The sequence below is a fragment of the Guillardia theta genome (assembly GCF_000315625.1).
Source record: "Guillardia theta CCMP2712 unplaced genomic scaffold GUITHscaffold_29, whole genome shotgun sequence".
NCBI classification, from domain to species: domain Eukaryota; class Cryptophyceae; order Pyrenomonadales; family Geminigeraceae; genus Guillardia; species Guillardia theta.
This window is the reverse complement of record NW_005434645.1, coordinates 444,686-465,039: the sequence shown is the minus strand read 5'-3', so window position 1 is coordinate 465,039 and position 20,354 is coordinate 444,686. Positions and strand designations below refer to the sequence as shown.

General features: G+C 49.7%; 4 protein-coding genes across 4 annotated transcripts; 2 read left to right on the top strand and 2 right to left on the bottom strand.

Moving 5' to 3' along the window:
* Positions 1-1,105: 1,105 nt before the first annotated feature.
* On the top strand, positions 1,106-1,921 carry GUITHDRAFT_107488 (hypothetical protein; the record flags this gene model as incomplete). The annotated part of the gene is made up of 1 exon (XM_005833633.1): positions 1,106-1,921. The coding sequence occupies one exon, from the start codon at positions 1,106-1,108 to the stop codon at positions 1,919-1,921; it is 816 nt and encodes a 271-aa protein (XP_005833690.1).
* Positions 1,922-1,949: 28 nt separating this feature from the next.
* GUITHDRAFT_152303 (hypothetical protein) lies at positions 1,950-5,093 on the bottom strand. Its single transcript, XM_005833632.1, has 15 exons — positions 4,673-5,093; positions 4,501-4,616; positions 4,333-4,449; positions 4,168-4,233; positions 4,043-4,093; positions 3,962-3,997; positions 3,819-3,877; positions 3,654-3,687; positions 3,469-3,517; positions 3,331-3,419; positions 3,003-3,106; positions 2,697-2,865; positions 2,525-2,554; positions 2,282-2,331; positions 1,950-2,225 (listed from the first exon to the last, which is right to left on the bottom strand). The coding sequence occupies exons 1-15, from the start codon at positions 5,067-5,069 to the stop codon at positions 2,207-2,209; spliced, it is 1,386 nt and encodes a 461-aa protein (XP_005833689.1). The 5' UTR covers positions 5,070-5,093; the 3' UTR covers positions 1,950-2,206.
* A 2,823-nt stretch (positions 5,094-7,916) lies between these two features.
* On the bottom strand, positions 7,917-9,555 carry GUITHDRAFT_152302 (hypothetical protein). Its single transcript, XM_005833631.1, has 9 exons — positions 9,527-9,555; positions 9,490-9,495; positions 9,381-9,463; positions 9,264-9,330; positions 8,897-8,983; positions 8,693-8,794; positions 8,476-8,639; positions 8,173-8,273; positions 7,917-8,121 (listed from the first exon to the last, which is right to left on the bottom strand). Exons 3-7 carry the CDS (start codon positions 9,427-9,429, stop codon positions 8,615-8,617), a joined length of 330 nt encoding a protein of 109 aa, XP_005833688.1. The 5' UTR covers positions 9,430-9,463; positions 9,490-9,495; positions 9,527-9,555; the 3' UTR covers positions 7,917-8,121; positions 8,173-8,273; positions 8,476-8,614.
* Positions 9,556-19,013: 9,458 nt separating this feature from the next.
* GUITHDRAFT_138075 (hypothetical protein) lies at positions 19,014-20,354 on the top strand (the record flags this gene model as incomplete). The annotated part of the gene is made up of 3 exons (XM_005833630.1): positions 19,014-19,655; positions 19,774-19,986; positions 20,007-20,354. The coding sequence occupies 3 exons, from the start codon at positions 19,014-19,016 to the stop codon at positions 20,352-20,354; spliced, it is 1,203 nt and encodes a 400-aa protein (XP_005833687.1).

Sequence of the window (20,354 nt, the reverse complement as noted above, 5' to 3'; positions counted from 1 at the left end):
TTGACTCCCGACCTGCATCACCACTCGAACCTCCCTCCCTCCCTCCCTCCCTCCCTCCCTCCCTCCCTCCCTCCCTCCCTCCCTCCCTCCCTCCCTCCTGTCCACTTCGCCCTCCATTTCGAAACTTCAAAAACTGTTGAGTGATCAGTGTGACTCAATGCCGGGCCCCGGCCCGGCGGCCCGCCGATCCTGATGTAGTACTAGTGTCCCTCGTCCCCTACCTGACCCGCCCGGTTCCATGCCACTTTCCTCCCTATGACGACTTTTGAAATTTAAGGACGGAAGTCTGAGAACCGTTGAGATTTAAGAACCCTTTGGGCTATTTAACATACTTATTGGTTAATTTTATCGAAAACTGAGTAGAATTGCGACCTCTCAGGTGGGGGCACTTTAGGGGGGTAATAAAAAAATGGCCCACCCCTTAGACAATGAAATATTATATTAAATAAATAGCTAAAAATTATATGATACTAATATAATACGAGTATGAAAGTGAGTGAATAATTTGGTTCGCACTAAAGTCCCCTTGTGAGGATTGAATTGAGGGGTCCTGCTTTCGGTGGGCAGCGAGGGGTGGGTTGTATTTAAGGGGGTGGGGGTACTTCATCACAGTTGCGATGGTACTTGAGTTTACTTAATAAATATTCAAAAGATCACTTAAGTTTGTTCGAGGGGAAAAGGAGGGGTGAAACGTAATTGGGTGGCGAAGCTGAGGGTAGGGTGGTTAGTGTCACTGCCTGTATGGGCGGTACAACGGGATCGGCTTGACGGAGGAAGAGGACGAAGACGAGAGAGCAGAATTGTATGCAAGCCCGAGGAGAGGAGAGCAAAAAGAGACGAGAGAGACGAGCAGTGGAAAATCGATAGAGAAAGCGACTAAGCGAGGTGAAAGGCGGGAGGAAAGTTTCCAGGAAAGAGTCGTGGAGGATTAGAAATGTTGTCTGTTAAGTTGCTTCTTGGCTTGTCTGCTGCTCTGCTCTTGTCAGGGGTTGAAAGTTTTCATCAATTCAATTTAGTCTCACCAATCTATCCTTGTCAATCGCTCCAAGGAAATGCGCAAAGTTGTCAACTGGGTTCAACGTTTCGTAAACCTCTGTCCTTGCGAATGCAGCTACCGCTACAGAAAGTCCGGCCGATCGAAGAGCAAGTCACACTGGCAGAAACAACAAGCAGCCGTATACATCAAAAGGAAGAAGTGTCAGTGGAATCAGAAGGCACGAGGCTGCTAAGTGGCATGGCAACTGTCTTGTTCCTTGCTGGGTACGCTTTGACGCATGCAGGGCACATGACTTACCTTCAGCTGCATCTCTTCCTCGTCCTCCCCGAGCTCTGGATGAGATTTTCCCGGCCTCGTCCGCTCAGTTGGGCAGCTGACAGCGTGCGGAAGGTTGGGTACATGAGCATCTTTCCACTCGCCCTCGCCGCCATCACCTTCTCCTCGGCCTGGGACAACTTCATCTTTTCCAAGGGCGTCTTCACCTTCGACAAGGGCTCCATGCTCGGCACCATCGGGGCGATGCCGGTAGAGGAGTGGATCTGGTTCGTCGACCACACGACCCTCGCCAGCATCGTGACTCTTAGCATGCTGAGGCCGCGCTCGCAGGACGAGCTCGTGGCCTGGGTAGACGCTGAGCCAGCGAAGCGAAGTGCAGTGGACTATGGCATGGTGCTGGGATGCCTGCTCATGTCGCTGGGAGGGCTCAACTTTCTCGCCAGCGAGAACGAGCACCTTCTCTTCCTCGGCGTCTGCATGTTCTTCTTTCCTCCCGTCCTCGCGCTCCAGTGGTGGTTCGGCCTGAGGCTTTTCTCTCAACGGCCTCTTGAATGGCTGGGAGCCGTCGGGATGACGTCATCATACGTCATCGGGCTGGACAGCTGGGCGATGCGGGAGGGAATCTGGCATCTGTCGGAGAGTACGTGACAGGTGGAAAGCTGCTGGGGCTGGAGGTGGAACAAGTGTTGATCTATTCACTTACGACCCTGCTGGTAGTACAGTCCGTCATGTTCGGGGTGAGGGTAGCGGAGGGGTACTGCTTCCTCCAGCAGAGCAGGAGGAGCACCGGAGACTGGCTCCATGACATCCTCCGCAGCCTCAACCAGTCCAGACGTTGATGGCGCGACTTAAGCGCTCTTGTGGCAGGGCAAGAAGAAGGGGGGAAGGGAGGGAGAGCAAGATACAAGGAACGGAGAGCCGCCTTGACAGATCTTAGTTGCGTCGACGAGACCTGCAGGAGGGGGGGGGGTGTGAGCGACGGAGCGGCAGAGGAGGACGAGGACTTACTGTGGCTGGATCGTGTTGCCAAGATGAGATCTAACTTTCTCAGGCAGCATCTAAAAGAAAGTCAGACAGAGCAGTAGGAGAACGAAAATAAAGTAAGGAAACGAGAGTTGGGTCCAGATGGAGAAGAAGGAGAAGGTCAAAGGAAAGATGGGAGGGAGGGGGAGGGGGGAAGGGGGGGAGGCAGCAGGGGAAAAGCAGGAGCAACTGCTGACTGCAAAAGGAGGGGAGAGACAACATGTTTACCTCCAGGTCGGTGACGTGCTTCATGATGCACTACAAGACCCCTCAGTCAGCTCCTCCTCTCCTCCTCCTCCTCTCCTCCTCCTCCCCTCCTCCTTTTCAGCCTCTCACTTTCTGTGGCTATCCCAGTTCCCACTCCACCCTCTCCTTCTGCAATGCTTCTCCTCTTTCTCACCTCGCGGATGTCAAACATGACGCGGTCGAGCTTGGCGACCTTGTTGAAGGAGAGCAGGATAGACTCTTTCTTCTGCAGCTGCGCCGCCCACCTCGCGTCCTTCTTCGCGTCTTCTGCCGTGACTTTGCCCTTGATGTAGGAGGGGGGAGCAATGCCCCACTCGACAACACTGTGAAGCCGTCAGTAAAGAGAAGGAAAACAACACTTTGTGAAAGGAAGAGCGAGAAGGCAAAGAAAAGGAGAAGCAGGAAGAAGGAACATTGAAGAAGGATGAAAAGTAGCAGAGCTGCCGTTGTTGTGTCGCACCTTCTTCGCACCATGTCGGCGAGGTCTGGGGGATTTCTTCGCATCATCGGCTCGTTGACAACTTCATCCCACTGGCAGGGCTCCCAGTAGTCATAGGAGGCAACCTGAACAGGTTGTAAGATGGGGACGCAGCGAGGAGGAAGGAGACGAGGAGGAAAACGAGCAGAAAGACTTAGCGAGACGAGAAGGAAGAGAGGGAGGAGGGGAGCAGAGGCTCAAAGAGGAGGAGAAGAGGCTGGAGGAGGACGAGGACGAGGACGAGGACGAGGACGAGGACGAGGACGAGGACGAAGAGCCAGACAGTCGGGAGGAAAGAAGGATTATTAACCTTGACGAGACGTGACTGCTCAGACTTGTTGACTGCGTTGCCGTCGTCATCGAAAAAGATGGTCTTGTCGACTTCAGCCCAATGGAGACCTGGGATTTTGTCCATGAGAACAAGAGGAGAAGCTCACTGTCTCCTCACCGTCCTTCTCCTTCATCTCTTTCACGACGAACTCGAGGGATTTCCTGGCCTGTCAAGGAGAAAGAGAAGGAGAAGGAAGAGGAAGAGGAGGAGTAGGAGAAGCAGCAGAAGCAGCACAAACAGGGGGAGAAGGAAGGGGAGGAAACCATCAGTGGCCGGCATCGAAATGGCTCTATGAAGCTCACCGTGAACTCTGGGTGTCCATCCTTGCAGTCCATCCTATCCCATCAAGTCACCTCTACCCCCTCCAACCCCTCCAGCTCGCACACCCCCACTACCCTCTCCAGCTCGCACACCCCCACTACCCCCTCCAGCTCGTCTACCCTCTCCGTCTCCTCAGTTGTCATCACCTGGAGAAGATCCTCTTGATGAACGGCATCCCCGCAACTCTTTCCATCGCTTCACAGACCTGCCAGCCTTTCAGCCTCCCATTTGCTCCCCGGGCCTCCTCTCCCTCCTCCTGCTTCTCCTCTCCCTCCTCCCTCTTGCTTACCTTGGTTGCCCACTTCTCCTCGGAGTGCGTGTACACCTGCCGCATATTCACGAGAGCCGCAACCCCCTCCGTCATCCTCACCACAATGGTCGCGCCGAGGCCGCGCAGGGAAGTTATCAACTCCAGCAGACCCTGTTGGTCGCCACGTAAGCACCCGCCTCCTGCCTCCTGCCTCTTCCTCCCCAAGATCATTTCCGTCCTCTTACCGGCCTCAACATGCCCCGCTGCAAGTAAGGGATCACGAACTCAGGGGACAGTCCCTTGTTCTTTCCCTGCGCCAGTCGTAAGTACGCGGTTTCTCTCCTCCTCCTACTCCTCCCCGTCCCCGTCCCCGTCCCCGTCCCCGTCCCCGTCCCCGTCCCCGTCCTCACTTCGGGCCAGTAGATCCATGGCACGTTCGTCTCGATGTTGTCACGGTCGGAAAGGGCGACAAGGTCACCCACCATGGTGTGGTCCATGTCGAAGACAACGAGCAAGTTCTTGCCATGCTGCGCACAAACACATCAGGTGAACAATCTCTCCGCGCCCTCCTCCTCAACCTTGGGAGGAAGCTTCGGAGAGAGATCGCCAGAGCCGCTGAAGTTTGTCTTCAAGAAGTCCAAGCTCGACATACTCTTCTTCATCCCGCTTGCTTTCGACAGCACAGAGTCTGATCCTATTGAACCGAGAAGCGTTCAATCTGCTCGCCTCCATCGCTCTCAACTTCCTTACCCGCAGTGTGGTGCAAGGTTGGTTTGACCAACAGCTCCTCGTCATCGCTATCCGAGTACGCGTCGCTATCAACGCCGATGTCGTCATCGTCGTCCTCGATCGTAGGAGGGTTCAGGTTCACTTTCTTGTGCTCCGTGTGTGCCTTCCTGCTAGGCAGTTTGCCGGCGTCCTCACTGTCCGCAAAGTCGACAGCAGAGGAGAGATCCGCCATAGAGAAGACCTTCTTGCTCATCCCAACCCTCGCAGGCTTCCCGAACAAGCTTCCCAGTGAGGTTTTCATCCCAAGGGACGGGGGAAGCCCGCAGTCAGCGATGCAAGGCTTGCTGTCAGGGGAGGGCATGTGCTGGATAGGTTCATCCTCCTCCTCGCTGTGATACTCAGCTGTTTGCATAGACATGCCTCTTCTTGACTTGGATACCTTTGACATTGTCATGAATCTCGAGGTCAACACCTTGTTCTCCCACTGGATGACTAGCATTCATCCATACAAAAAGGAGGACAATGATGCTCTTGCTGATGCGAACTGAGCTAGAATCCCAAAACGAGCCTCGACTGAAACTAGGGGATATTCTCTGGTTGCATAAACATCATTCTGACTCTTCTTCTCCCACATCCTCTCTCATCCTCTTTGTCCATCCACCCTGCTATATCCCTCGCTTGCCACTCTCACTTCATCTACCTGACTAACCAACCCTCATGCTTTCATGTTGCATTCTTATCCTCCTTCAAATATCTCTCCTATCTCCTTCCTCCATAAAGTTTCCTCGCTTTCTCCTCCCCTTTCATCCTATGGGTCCTAAAAATCGCCATCGCTCCACATGCGGCGTGTATTTTATTAACGGCGACTGTCCCATAGAGCAGATATTTGATTATGTCAACTAACATGGAACAAGTACAATTTCAAATTTGCTACGCAATTTCAGAAAATAAGCCAGGTTATACTTAAGATATCGATATTGTCATAGTAAAAGACACCCTTAGTGGTAATGGCATTGCCCCTACAATCTCCTCCCTTGTAAGGTAGACAACAAAACGTTGTTATTTCAAAACGGTTCATACAAAAATTATTTAAAAGGGGGGCGGACAGTTGTATTGACCAAGATATTCGAAAAGAATATTTGTGAGGAAACAGTTTGTACCAATTATGATAGACTGGTACAAGTTTATAACACAAAAACTAAATGAATCAGTATTTATATCAAAAAGTGTTTTTTAATAATCTCTGCTAAAACCGATGAGGATTGTCAACCAGAGCTGGCGTAAATTTTGAAATAAATTTCGAATTTTTGTAAAACATATTCGGACAAAGACTTTAAATTTAAACTCAAGATTAATATCTCATCTATTTGGGCCAAATCTTCTCGCCAATGGCAACTCATCAGAATAGGGCCCGAAGTGCCGCTAAGTCACAGTACTGTACGATAATCATGCCAACTGCTGTCCCCCAAACTTAACAGATACCTTCACTTAACTGCGCGCAGGACATGTCGCGACATGTCCTGTCGCGACATGTCCTGGGACAGCAGTTGGCATGATTATCGTACAGCACTGTGACTTAGCGGCACTTCCCCCCGCGCGAGGGACGTTCGAGTCAAACCACCTTCGACCTGATGCTCCGAGTGCGCATCAACCCGTGGCTCCTGTATGTCGCGTGCTTCCCATTGTGAGACAAGAGGATTGATGCCTCAGCAGCTAGGGAATGACAAGACCTTCAATCTTGAGGGATAGGGTTGGAGACCTCATGGACCGTGAGGGCAGTGGAAGCGTTTTGAATTCGAACATGCGATGCGAATGTCAGTGTTCATGGTGAGGACTCCTATGATGAACGGTTTTCATGAGGTAAACTTGTATAATGGCAATCAATCAATCAATCATTGGCTTCGCCTCGACGCATGATTGACAAGATTTAGCAACACAAATGGATACCGCCTTCTCATGGAGTTCAGCAAGGCAAGCTTCCTATTCATCCTGGATTCGTGAAAGAACCGTGTCTGACACCCTCATGACGGATCTGAGTAAAAACGAGTTGAGCTGAGGTATGTGGACATCGTTGCTCTGAACGGTTTAGCAACAGATATCCAGTACATGTGATGGTTTAATGTGCATCTTAACTTTGTTCCTGTGTTCATTGTAATTAGAACATGAGTAATGTAATTGGACCATGCAACACCTCGTGTGCATAGAGCTGTTCTTCATCCTGCTTGTACTTGCTTGCAACATCAACTACAACAGCATAAGCTAACATCTCACACACCTTGCAAGCGCTCGTTCTGCGCAAGCATTTCAGTTTCACTGCTAATCCAACACTTCCAAAAATGAAATAAAAAGAGAATAAAACTCTAAAAGTTAAGGTCATGGTACAAATTATTGACTGATTTTAGAAGGAAACTTGATCGCTTTCTTCCTATATCACAACGTCTCAAAACCAGACTAAGGTTAAAACCGCCGTGTAACGACAAGGACAGCTAATCCTAAGGTCTTTTTTTTTTTAAGGTCTGTGGCGCCCATAAGCCCCCTACTAAGTGAGCTGACGAAAGATCATTCCCTCAGGCCCTGGACCGTCCGGACTGTTGAAGCACCTGAAGATGGCAGCAGGAGATAAGCGAGTCAGCTTATCAGTATATCAGTACGGTCCACGACAGGACAGCAGATGACACCGTCACGGTGGCAGAATACGGCTCAGTACGCTCAAGGGGAGATTGGAAGTATCACCCCTGAAGTCATGGATGATGCGGGTATAGTCCAGCAACTGAGCGATAGTGCACTTAGGAGTAGAACAGATGAACAATGAAGCTAGATTTGTTTATGTACAGCAGTAAGAGAACACACGTCAATGTTCGTGCAATCCCATTCCGATGACGTGGCCAACGTCTAAGATGGGTTGCTTATATGTCGAGGTCAGGCTTAACCCGTAATACTTCCTCCTATCAGGTGCTTCAACATTTATACCAGCCTCATGCTTTCATCATACCAATGTGTTGTACGTACGTCTACGTCCAGTACACATCTTCGATTCTAGCATTATACACCTCGCCAGCGTACGTAGCCTCTTGCGACTACTCGCATGATGCTGCCATGTCCGTTACTGACGTAACGTCATGCGGGTGCAACATCACTCCCCCTTGCTCGAAACTCAGTGTCGTCACTGCGTGAGAGCATTGATTTATGCAACACCGGGACCGACCCAACGATTCTGGTGCTGTATGAGGGTCTCCCTTTGTCTCTTCGCGAACTAACCAACAAAATGCGAAAATGGCAGAAAGCCAAAATGCAAATGTGGCCCAGGACGGTGAGTTCCCAGTACGTTTCAGCAAATGACATAGGTTCCAAAGTCATACATGCATTCATATGCCTTTCAGTGAGCATAACACGTCGTTTCCACATGCTTTTACGTTTCCTTCGTAGCATTTTGTGGATGCACGTGAGGAATTGCGTGTAGCATTTTTGAGGTAACGAGACGTTGGATTGCCTTTCACACACTGCTGATTGTGTGGGGTAAGCAATTCCAAACCCTGATGTAGCTTTTCGCATCATCAACTAGCTTCAATGGAAGTTTAGAGCAGCTATGCAGCATTTTGCTACACGCCGGTTACCCACGTAGTGAGTTAACGAAGAGTACGTTTCCATGTTTCAAAAGAAATCATGTTACGCGCCATCGCCCTGATTAGCAATCATGTTTCCATGTCACCATATCAGCCCATGCACTATGGGGAAGCTGTGCTATGAAACTCTTACTCCTTTCTCCCATGTCCATTTGCGTTTGCAAGCAACTATCACTACCCACTGAAGTCGCAATGCCCCAGGGATGCTCAAGTTGTGCCACATGCTTATGGTTTCGCTTGTACTATGCTACTCCCTGGTACTAGAACAGTCCAGAGGCGCTCAGCACTTCGCGTATGTGTCTTTGTCCTTCGAAGGATCTTAGACAAGTTTGAGAAAAGTTTATTCATTTTGAAAATTACCAAAGGTAATCATCGTATGAATTACTTTTTTGTTTTCCTTTGATAGCGTATTGCTTCAGGGAGGTTCAACAGTTGGTCTCTTAGGTAGAGAAACTGATCAGCGGGCAGCGGTTTTGTGAATATATCAGCAACTTGCTCGCTTGTATGAATTGCTTCCAAGGTGATCTCCTTGTTGGCAACGCATTGTCGTATGAAGTGGTGTCTTCTCTTGATGTGTTTCGATCTGCTCTTGCTGACGGGATTCTCGCTGAGCTTGATGCAGGCGGCGTTGTCTTGATAGCATATCGTCGTAGGTTGCTTGTATCCCATGAACTCGAGCGTCTCTCGCAAGTACAAAATCTCGATAGCTGTAAGCGTGCTTTGGATGTATTCGCTTTCCATGGTAGACAGTGAGACTGTGTTGTGTCTTGCTGATTTCCATGAGATTGGTGTCCCATTGAGGAAAATGACGTATCCACCGGTTGATCTGCTTGTGAGCTTGCAATCGGCGTCTGAGCTATCGCAGAATGCGACTAGTTCCATTTTCTTGTGTCCGTTGTCATCGTTGTCGGTGTATCTGATTCCTAGTGTCTTGGTGTTCTTGAGATAAGCGTATACTCTGTGCACTGCCATTAACAGTTTCTTCGTAGGACTTGTGAGATATCTTGATAGCAATGATACTGCATAGCTGATTTCTGGTCTTGACCATGTTGCTATGTATATCAGACTTGCTACTTGGCTTCTGTAAATTTTGACTAAGTCTTCAGGCGCGTGCGGATCAACGTCTTCTGGTTCGATCACGAACTTGGGATCCATTGGCGTGGTGAATTTCCCTGTAGGGTCGATCCCCTCAAGGTTAAATCTTTTCAAACATTTTTCGATGTACGCTTGCTGGTTGCTGATGAAGTCTCCAGCTTCGTCCCTCTTGTACGCGACTCCCAGATAGAAGCTAAGATCGTTGTCAGTTGTTACGCTGTATCCTTTTGTGTTCATCATGAAGTCGTCGAACTTTGCAAATAGTGCTTGGCTGTTGCTAGCTTGGATGATGTCGTCGACTACTAATGCGATGATGATCTCTCCCCCTTGCTCGTCATGATATAGAAACAAACAATCATCTGACGTGCAGGCTTTGAAACCGAAATCGCGTAGGTCTTGGCAGAGCTTCTTCCAGAAGTTTCGACCTGATGAAGGAAGTCCATAGACTGAACTCAGGATCTTCAAGTATGCTGCTCTAATGTTGCAGAACTCTTGAAATTCCTTTGGGGTCCTGATATATACAACTGTAGGAAGTGGTGCCATCAGGTATGCAGTTGAGATATCTTGACATCTGACGTGCCATTTGTTTGCTCTGGCGATTGTCAGAAGGAGTCTGATCGTAACTGGGTTCGCTGTCGCTGAGAAGGAGTCGAGGTAATCGATCCCTTGTACCGCGTTGTAACCTTGTATGATCGCTCTTGCCTTGTATTTCAATACTTCTCCATTCGGTCCTCTTTTCCTTTTAAGGATGATTCTGCATCCGATTGCCTTTCTTCCGTCTGGGATGTTGTCGACTTCTTCGAATACTTTTAGTCCGTTCCATGATCGTGCCTCTGACTGAATTGCTGTTATCCAATGGTGTCTCTCTGGGTTGTTGTTGTTGAGAGCTTCTTTGATGCTTGGTTCGTCATTGTCAAACGCGATATGGCTGGTTGCCGACAACATGCCTGTGTAGAATAGTTGAGCTTTTTGTATCCTTGATTCTCTTCTTTCATCTTTCTTGCATCCTTGAAGAAAAGACATCAAGCTGTCGATTTCTTCGTTGTAATGATTTTCGTTGTACATGTTTCGTTGTGGTGGCCCGTGTGACCATGTCATGATTTTCTCTTCCAGGTTATTGTATGTGTCGACAAGTACTCCACAGTATTGTCGCTTCGTTAAGGTGCGATCTTGATAAGGGATGCCCAGGTTCGTAAGGAACTCTAGTGTGCTTCCTGATGGAAGTAGTGTCGCATTGATGAAGTCTTGATTGTCGAACTCTTCAATTCCTGCTGGAAGATCATTGTCTTCGTGGTCTGAATCACTTGTCGGTGTGTCCACATTCGTCTTCTGTACAATTCGTCCTGACCTCAGTTGATGTTCAGGTATTTGGGTGAGTTTATCCCACTCAAAATCCTTTTCACCACTGTTGTAGGTTTCGACTTGAAGACTGGCTAGTTCACGGTTCATGTGCCCTCTTTCTGATAGTCCTGGATCCACCGCTACTTGTTCGTCTTGTGTGATATCACTCTCTCTTACAACTGATGTCTCAGAACAGGTTCTCGTGAGATGGTTGTCAACTTCAATAGCTTGTTGCCTCACTTGGATCACCATGGGATCATTGTGTGCTATGCCATGTTGTTGATCTGCAAACGGTCGTCGATTTCTTTCTTCAGGTTGGGCGCTGGAGTTTCCACCGGCATCTTCAGATTCTGAATCTGATGCGTCTGATGTATCTGACATTTCGATCAATCGTTCACCGGCTCTTTTGAGCACAATGACGTTGTCGTCGCCAAAATCATCAGTTCCGCCGTATGGTATTTTCCAAGATCTGTCCTCCGGGTGAGAAAATCTGTAGGGGAATACTTCTTCGTTGAAACTTATATTGTTCTGTGTGACGTACAGTTGTTTCCCATTCAGTGCTGCTGCCAAATAACCTTTCATTCCTAGGTGGTGGGCGAAGCCAAGAAACACGCAAACTTCTGCTGTTGGCTCGAGTTTTTTGTCTTTCTTTTGATCTAATCTTCTGTCCTTTAGGATATGAACGTAGCAGAGGCAACCGAATGGATGGAAGTGTTCTGCGTTTGGTGATGTACCTGTAAACGCTTGGTAGCAACTGATGTTTGAGTTTCTGCTGGTAGGAAGGAATGCATTCTCGATCTCTGCGTTGTAATATATAGCGCTGAGCCAGAGATTTTTCGGAACGTTTGAGTGTACGATTGCCAATCTAGTCCTTGTATCTAACGAGTAGATTCCAGATTCAGCTCTTCCATTTTGCCAATGCTCATATGGTGCGCTTCTTTCTAGGTGGATGTTGTGCTTCTCGTACATCTTCAGTGATTTCTTTGAAACCATTTCGCTCCCATTGTCAACTCGAATCACTTTGGGGTAGACCCCATTGTTGAATCTCGTGACAACAAGTCGTAACGATTTCCTGTAACCTTTCTTGCTCGCTAAACCTACAGGCATCTTGAATCCTGAGAAGTCGTCTTTCCAGAGTTGGAGGTACTTTGCTCCTTCGATCGAGCGGACTCGATAGGAGCTCATATCCCCATGCAGCCTGTGAAATCTGACATCGGATCTTTTGTGTCTGAATTTTGGTAATGGAGCTGCCTTGGTTTTCGCTCTGCGGCATGTGTGACATGTCGGCAGGGGTGTTTTTGGATTGATTCTCTTCAATTCCTCCATGCCTTCGATGTTTTCTGCCAGTTGGAAAAGGTATTTCTTGCCGATGTGGTTGGTTCTTACGTGCCACTTGAGCAGAATCGCTGATGCTCTTGTTCCTTTGATGCGTTCTCCCGTTGAATATAGGTAAATATTCTTGAGATCTGATTTGTCATTCTTCAATTGTTCTTCGTATTCCTTGTCGTTTTCGTCAAGTTCTTCGATCGTTGTGTTTGTAAAGTCGTCAAAATCTGTAAATGATCTTGGATCGTTGAGATACTCCTTGGTTTGCTGTTGAATCTCTTCCGTCGTGAATTGTCTTGCAGATTCTAATGGAGTGTTGTCAGTAGTCATCAGCTCGTCATCGGAGCTGCTGCAACTGTCCAAGGTCTCTCCATTTTCACTGTCTGACTCTTCTGACGTGTCTAATTCAGGTCGTACATCTCGCATGCTGATAGGAAAGGTCTTCATGTGCGTGGGCTTGAAAGCTGTTGCCGAAGTTGTGCTCTCCCCCTGCATCGCAGCTTGGTAGATGTGGATGCTTCCCCCCCAACGAGGTACGCTCTCCAGTCTTGCGCCGTGGATGATCAGGTGGATTCTGCGTTTTGATGTACTTTGTGTATTTGTCGTTTGTGTTGACTCCTTGATTGTTGCCGTGAGTGGTATTTCGCCTTCTTGAATTTCTCTGAGAATTGTGTCTTTATCCCAGATGGTTTTTGCTGATAGCTTGGAGATTATCTTATTGGTCTTCCTGTTTGGTCTTTGAATTTCGACGTACCATAGGTAGGTGCTTGGGCAGAAGTAGAAAGGTATAAATTCATTGTTGAGTGTAATGATTCCGTGTAGTCCTCCTTCTGGTTTACCTTTGTGGATTATTGTGTGTCCACTATTTGTAATTCGCCAGATGGATAACAGGTTGATTTTAGCATTTTCGTCGCTGATTACTGTTGCTATAGTTGCAAATGCAAAACGTTTTCCTTCGATTGATGCTATCGTTCCTGCTAGAATTCCTCCGAGCGATGTATTGATCTTGCTGCCCCCCACGCCGGTGATCTCAGTTTTGTGTGTAAACGATCTCTGTAACCAACTTGGATTGCAGAGTACGCTTACCGTTGCACCTGAGTCGACAATAGCGTACAGGGACTCTTGTTGTTCTTTCGCTTTTAACGCGTGTAGGAAAACTTGATACCGATCAGTGTTCCTGATCAGTAGTCTGGGTATATGAAAGATGTATTCAAGGTACCATGGTTTTGAAACTTTTGAGAACAGAGCTGCATCAAGCTTGTGCAGTTGGATCTCGTCAGTTTTCGACCTGGTATCACTTTGATATACAACATAATTTTTAGAACAGGGATACTCCTTGGGAGATTTATTCTTTCTAGAACTGCGTCCTAGTGTGCCTCGGAACGTCTCTTTTACGACTTCTTTCAGTCGTTTCGGAGGTGTTCGAGATGAGGACGGTTCATCGGATTCGTCTTCATCACTGCTAGGTGATTCTTGAACGGATTCTTGGGTTTCGGTTTGGTCGGTAGAGGTGGCTTCTTGCAGCGCTTTTGTGAGGTTCACGAGGACCTTCTTGTCGATGCTGACTGTTTGCTTGTATTTTGACTTCGGGTATTGTCCGCTCTCCTCGTTTGAACGGTTTGGGTTCGACGAGCGATGACTCTTGGCGGTAAATTTTGCGGATCTTCCTGCCCTTGTCTGAAAACCGGTTGAAATGCTTCCTGTGATCCTCTTCATGGTTGGCGCTGTTTTATTGCCAGTGGCTCTTTCTCCGATCCTAGATGCGTCATGCTCGCTGGTAGCGTGACTGAGAGAAATCCTTGCTGGAAGTCGTTTTTCTTTGCAGATTTTGCATCCAGTAAAGTTTTCTTGTTGTTGTCTCCTGATTTTCTGTGGTGTATTGTTTTGCTTGATGGAGGCTGAAAACACGGCGTTCGCCTTTCGTTTCTGACCTGAATGATGTGCTTCTGTTGATTTCTTGCCAGAGCTTTCTTGTCCTGCTTGAAGGATAGGTATTGGGTGTTTCGTGCCTCTGGTAGTGAAGTTCATCATATGTTGATGGAATTTCAAAAAATCTTCAATCTGTGGCTCTCCTTCGTAGAAGAAATTTTCTTCCGTTGCGTTGCGATGGATTTGAGATGTTATCCAACTACCTAGTTCTGCTTGAACGCCCGTTTCGTCGATTGCTCTGAGGTTGTCGATAACGTCTTTGAAAGCACGGGTGTAGATAAAAGTGCAGTCTTTGCCTTGTGAAGCAAATTTCTTCAAGGTCCTAACCACATTGGGGATGTAACTCTGGTAGTCTCCGTTGTAGATTACTGCTTGCTCTAGTTCTTTGAGATTGGCAAGGGTCTGTTCAGCTTTTGTTGCTTCGGTTGGCTTGTCTAGTCTTTTAAAGTCTGTCCATGCCTTGATCCCAGCTAAGCAAAGCTTTGTAGGCGTCTCGGGGGATTTGTGTTCTTCTTCCATGTGGGCTTTCAGAATCTGAATCCTGCCAGGGCATTGCATGTAAACAGTGTGGAGGATTTGCGTCAAAGCAGCATCTGCTTCTCGTACAAATTCTCTCCTTTTCTGTCTCATGTTTTCCTGTAATTCTTCTGATTGAGTATCTCTGATGGGAAAATGACAGTCGAAGTAGGCTCTCATGTTTTCTGGATTCCCTTCAGAGTTGAGGTATGCATAGTATTGCCCTATCAACTCGAACTGTATAAAGTTCTCGATATCTGGGGCAAGTCTTTGCATATTCTCGGGTGTTACTGCTGTAATCATCGAGTCCTGAGGCTGATTGATTGGCGGCCATTGTAGACGGTATGGTGACATCTGTTCCTTTAACGCGAGGCTTTTATAACCTGATGCGGGTATAGTCCAGCAACTGAGCGATAGTGCACTTAGGAGTAGAACAGATGAACAATGAAGCTAGATTTGTTTATGTACAGCAGTAAGAGAACACACGTCAATGTTCGTGCAATCCCATTCCGATGACGTGGCCAACGTCTAAGATGGGTTGCTTATATGTCGAGGTCAGGCTTAACCCGTAATACAGCAATGAGTAAACATGTGTATCGGTTTATACCAGCCTCATGCTTTCATCATACCAATGTGTTGTACGTACGTCTACGTCCAGTACACATCTTCGATTCTAGCATTATACACCTCGCCAGCGTACGTAGCCTCTTGCGACTACTCGCATGATGCTGCCATGTCCGTTACTGACGTAACGTCATGCGGGTGCAACATCAATGGACATGGGAGAACAAGGGGTCTGATCAAAGAAGACAGTACTATCATGATCATCTTAGCGGAGGACATACAAGGAATGCACGAGACCACCTCCAAGCATGCTCCTACGGAGACACAGGACCTGTCAAGGTCAAGGGAGCAGCTACATCAACTTCACAGAGAGCATTGGATGAGAATCGAAGACCTCGTCATGTCAAGCCTATGACTCTTTCTCACTGAGTCAGGGGACCCTCAAGGTACGGAACCAGGCCTCGGACCGGTCGAAGAATCATATCGCAGATCTTGAAGAAGCGTAGAGTACCGGTAGTCGTAGTTCCTAGGACCAAGCAGTCCCTATTTTAGGGACCGAGGAAGACTCCCGGAAGAAGGGCCGCACGCAATGATTGGCAGGACAGGGAAAGGAGAACGAGGTGTATAGTCTCTGTGAGACTGGATTGCTCAGCCGCTTGAAGTAAACAAGCTTGACCATCCATACCAATCTCTTATCGAGTCACCTCCGTTTGTTCTCTGCATCCTGATATCTTTCCTGCGCGGCCATTCGTGATATCTATTACCACTGCTACAGAAACTTGCAGTCGGTGCTATCACTGTCTACTTACGGCAGTCCGTGTGGTTTCCGCCCGCCGGGCGCGGCGGTGACCGCCGCCCGCCCGGCGCAGCGCGGAGTCCGAGCCCGGATGACGAGCACCGTCCGATCCGTCGGACGGGGCCGCGCGTCACAGCGGCGGCGCGGCGGGCCGCGGCGGCCGGCCGCCTGAGGTGACGGCCTTGGGCCTGACTGGGCCAACCGTGAACCGGCGGGCCGCCGGGGCGCCGCCGGGGCGGCCGATGATGGCATGGCACAGTGTTTGCAAGCAAGTTGAGTAAAAACTTTCAAGATATATCCGACATGTGGCACTGATTCAGTAAGATTGAAGATCCGCAGTGAAAGTGAAAGTCACTGAGTTGAGCCGCCGCTCGGACCGTTTTTCATCCGAGGCGGCGGATCATCGGCTCATTCCGGACCGATCACGTGGCGCTGCTACGATGCGTCCGCATGCGCGTCAGTTATAGCCTCGAAGAGTCACGGTCACGAGCCACTTGACTCTCTGGGGCTTCAGTCTGACCACCTACCCCTGGGGTACCGTTTCTGATTGAGAGGGTGCAAAGGAGGGGTGATCGGGACTCACTCTGTCAACTTTCATCATTTTGGAATCATTCAAATCATAAAAACAAACATGTGCTGACAGGCAAACATCTTTACTGCAGCGCCAAGTTGCAAGGAGTTGGAGCTGTACACGACAACCCGAAGGCCTCCCTCTCTCCCCTTACGGTCGTTGCCGCCATCCAGCTCTATCCCTCCTATCTGCTGCATCTTCGTTTTCTTTGCTAGTTGTTTGTTCTTTCAAGATTACCTCCCCTACTCAGTGCGCCAGCTCGTGGCTTGCTCGGCATTTCATTCTAATCATTCCCAGTGTTCTCGAGCTCTCGTTCTCCAGCAAGCCTCTGCTTCGGATTCAAACCCTGGGCCTCACCTCTTCTCTTCTATACAGATCTTGTCATATTTGCCATTGCCAGCACTCATTTCTTACCTGCTTCACGCGCCGGTGGAATTCGATGCCAGCAGGCACCCGAGCCAGTCAATTGGATGTACAACATGGGCCATACACTTCAGCGCGGACGTCCCACGAGGCTTCCCATCAAGACCTTCCGAGATATATCACGCACCAGCATTGCAAGTGGTCAGAGAGCAGACACCCTGAAAACGCTAGCAAACATCAGCCTGCTGACAGTCTACGACCAACGAACTATCCCAAACATGCCTTCACGAAATCTCCTTTCATAGTCGTGCTGTTGCAGCTTGTCTGGAGTGCTATTTATGAAGTCGTCAATTTCTTGATCACGAATGATGATTTTGAAACTTGCCCTGAGAAGGAGGAATGTACCTCTCCCAAATACATCGATGACTGTTTGTGCAACGACTCTCCCCGACGGAAATCTCATCCTCTCTTGAAGCCCGAGTTTTGTAAGCCCTTCAAGTTCAAACGAGTGAGTAAATCAGAATGATTCTAGTTCGTAGTAAACATGCTTCATTTAATCTGCAGTATCTCACACCCCGAAGGCTAACGGGTTGCAAAACGTCTACGCCACTTTGAGCCAGATGGAACACAATTAACAGTGTAGTGATATCGTTTCGAGATGCAACACAATCAACGTCGTATCTACAGTCGTGACATGCAAATGTAATAAGGAGAGAACAAACCAATCGGTAGAGTTGTCACAGCCAATCATTCGTACCAGCGCTCAGCCGCTGCAGATGTCAGCCGCTGAGCCCTTCTTTCCAGGGCTCTCAGCCGTCGTCCCAACTTGAACAGGGTGGGGGTTGTGTTCGTGAAGTTCGGAGAGTTGAAGTCCTCCGATGGACTGGAAACAACTTCAAATATTTGCGAAGTTCTGGGGTAGCGGCCCTTCACAGACCCTCCGTTCTGAAAATTTGCCATGGGTCAACTTGACCCCGCGTGTCCGAGGGGGTCGCAGCGGAGTGGCAACTTGAACGGCAAGTTGACACGCATGCGACGCTCCATATTGGGATTGGGGAGCCGCTGGCAAACTTGAAAGCCGGCCGTCGCCATCACTTGATGTCGGATTGATCATCGATGCCAAGTTGTTGCAAGCCGGGTTTATTCTGATGAAACTTTGAGGTGCTGAGCCCTTGTGAAGTTGCTGACCCGCCGGTGGCACACTGCGGCACAAGTTGCTCCTTTCCGGGCCTGTTGGATCATCCCAGCGGCTTCTTTTGCGAACTTAGTAAGAACTCGGAAGGTCGACGGGGAACTTCTTAGCGGCCGGGCCCAGAGGAGGCCCTGAGGAGGACTCGAAAGCCACTCCGAGACTCGTACGGTCCCCGGCGGTCACTGGATGAAGAGACTCGGTGACTCAGTTCAAGTTCGGAACTCGGCAGTGAGGACCGGCCGGCGGGCCGGGAGTGACTCCGAAGCTCTGCCGTTAGTCTCCGAGGCTCAGTGCCGTGGCGGCGCGGCGGTCCGATCCGTCACCGTGACACGGTGACCGTGACGGACCGCCGGGCCGGCCGTAGTACGGTCGGAGCGCCTGCCACGGAGCCCGGGCGAGCTCGCCTCAACCGAAGAAGTTGCCGAAGTTGATCACGAATGGCCGCACATTCCTTGGACCCACCCATGGAGCTTCGGAAGCCGCCCACTACCCTACCCCTGGTATTGGCTATGTAGTGTAGCGGAGGGGTGGAAAAACGCGCACAATTTGCACCCCTACCCCCAATGCTGCCTACTTCCAACAAAATGTACATGACCACCCTGTCTTTCAAATTTCCATTCGACTGGACCCCCTTGAGGGTCATGCAGGAATACCAGGGTGGACTCAACCAATGGGGTGATTTACAGGCATAATCAGGGGTAGGGTGGTTTGCAGGATAGGGTAGAGATGCCCATGTGGAGGAGGTAGGGGTGGTAGTGGTGGGGCAAAGAGGCGCCTCAAGCTTCGGAAGGTGGACGCGAGCAGCGGAGGGAGCGGGGGAGGAAGAGGGAAGGAGCGATGGCAGATGGAGAGAGGGATAGAGGAAGAGAACGACAAGAGGACAGGAAACAGGTCAGAGGAGGGCAAGTCAGGTTTCATCCATGGCGGGTAGACGTTAATCAGCATCTTTGAGTTTGGGGTACACAGAGGATATTATCACGATTGCAAAAGCTGGTTATAAAACGTAGGGTGGTGTTGTGCGGTCTGACCGAATCGTTTTCTTCAGGATGCAGGAGGATTGTGTGATACCCGAACTCTGCTTTCTTGTTTTCGGAGAGTGCAGATGTGAATTTGATCAATGTTTCTTACATAAGACTGCTTCACGACCCGACGACGACAAAGATGCTTGCATAGATCAGGATGACCAAGGTCTGATGTCTCCACAAAGCTCGACCCGTTTCCTCTCAGAGACCCCGCCGACGTGCCCCAAGGAGAACATACACCCGGGCAACATGCAGGCTCACCGCAAGCGGACCTGCGAGCACTTCAAACAAGACAAGGCGGCTCGGTCGGGTAAGAACCCTTGCAGGCATCTAGAACGAGAGTTCGAAGGACAACAAACAAGTCAGACGGTTGAGCAAGAGCAAGATCCTGTCCTTCCCAACATCCAGCCTCCTGTTGGGAGCTCTCCTTGCCAGCTCCCAATGCCTCAGGCAATCGCAAAGTTCCAGTCCTGTCCAGACCCAGCGATTGTTCGTTGGATCATCAGACATTCTATTAAGTGCGGGAAGGTTTGTTACGAGGCCAGAATGGAGCATGTCCTTGCTACACTGACCAAAGAGGGTGTTAAGCTGAGTATCTTGTCCTGGCTGAAAGAGGAGATGCCTGCACTGGAGCAGGAGGATGGCATCAGGAATTTAGGGCCTGCGGTGAGATCTCAACCCGTCCCCTGCCCCTCGTCCCCTCGTCCCCCTCCTGCATGCCTCTTGCGCTAACGCTCCTCTTCCTCATCACGCCGAGAGAGCCATGACGTGTTCGTCCTTGCAGATGCTCGGCATGCTCATCTATCATCCCCCCGCTCATCGCAAGTTGGAAAGGATGCGTTGGCTCGGAGTGAGGTCGGACGAGCTCCTCTTTACCTGCCTCGCTCGCGCCCTTGGATGCGCCGTCGAGCTCTGCGTAGTTACCGACTCCTACGATGCCAACAAAATCAGCTGGTCTGTCTCGCTGCACTGCCCTCATTGTGACAGGATGGAGCAAGTCATGTTGCCCGCCTGCAGGTGAGTCACGAGGCCGTGGGGTTGAAGGTTCGTGGTGACTTGCTGGGGGTCAGCTCGTGCGGGAGCGGGTTCTGCCGCTGGGAAAAGAACGGGCCCAAGAACAAGGCCTGGCAGAATGTCAAGCTGCAACTGGCTGCCGATGGCGATGGAGGAGTCAGCAGCTGTCTGGAGTACCGGCTGTGCAACACCTGCTACTCCAATTACAAGCGTGGCAAGAAGCCTTGTAGTCAGTCAGCACGGCAGCGAAGAGAAGACTCTCTGGACAAGCTGATCGAGCAGAAAATCGTCAAGACCAGAGGAGAGATCAAACGCTGGCCCGGACCATGTCAAACTACATCACAGAACTAA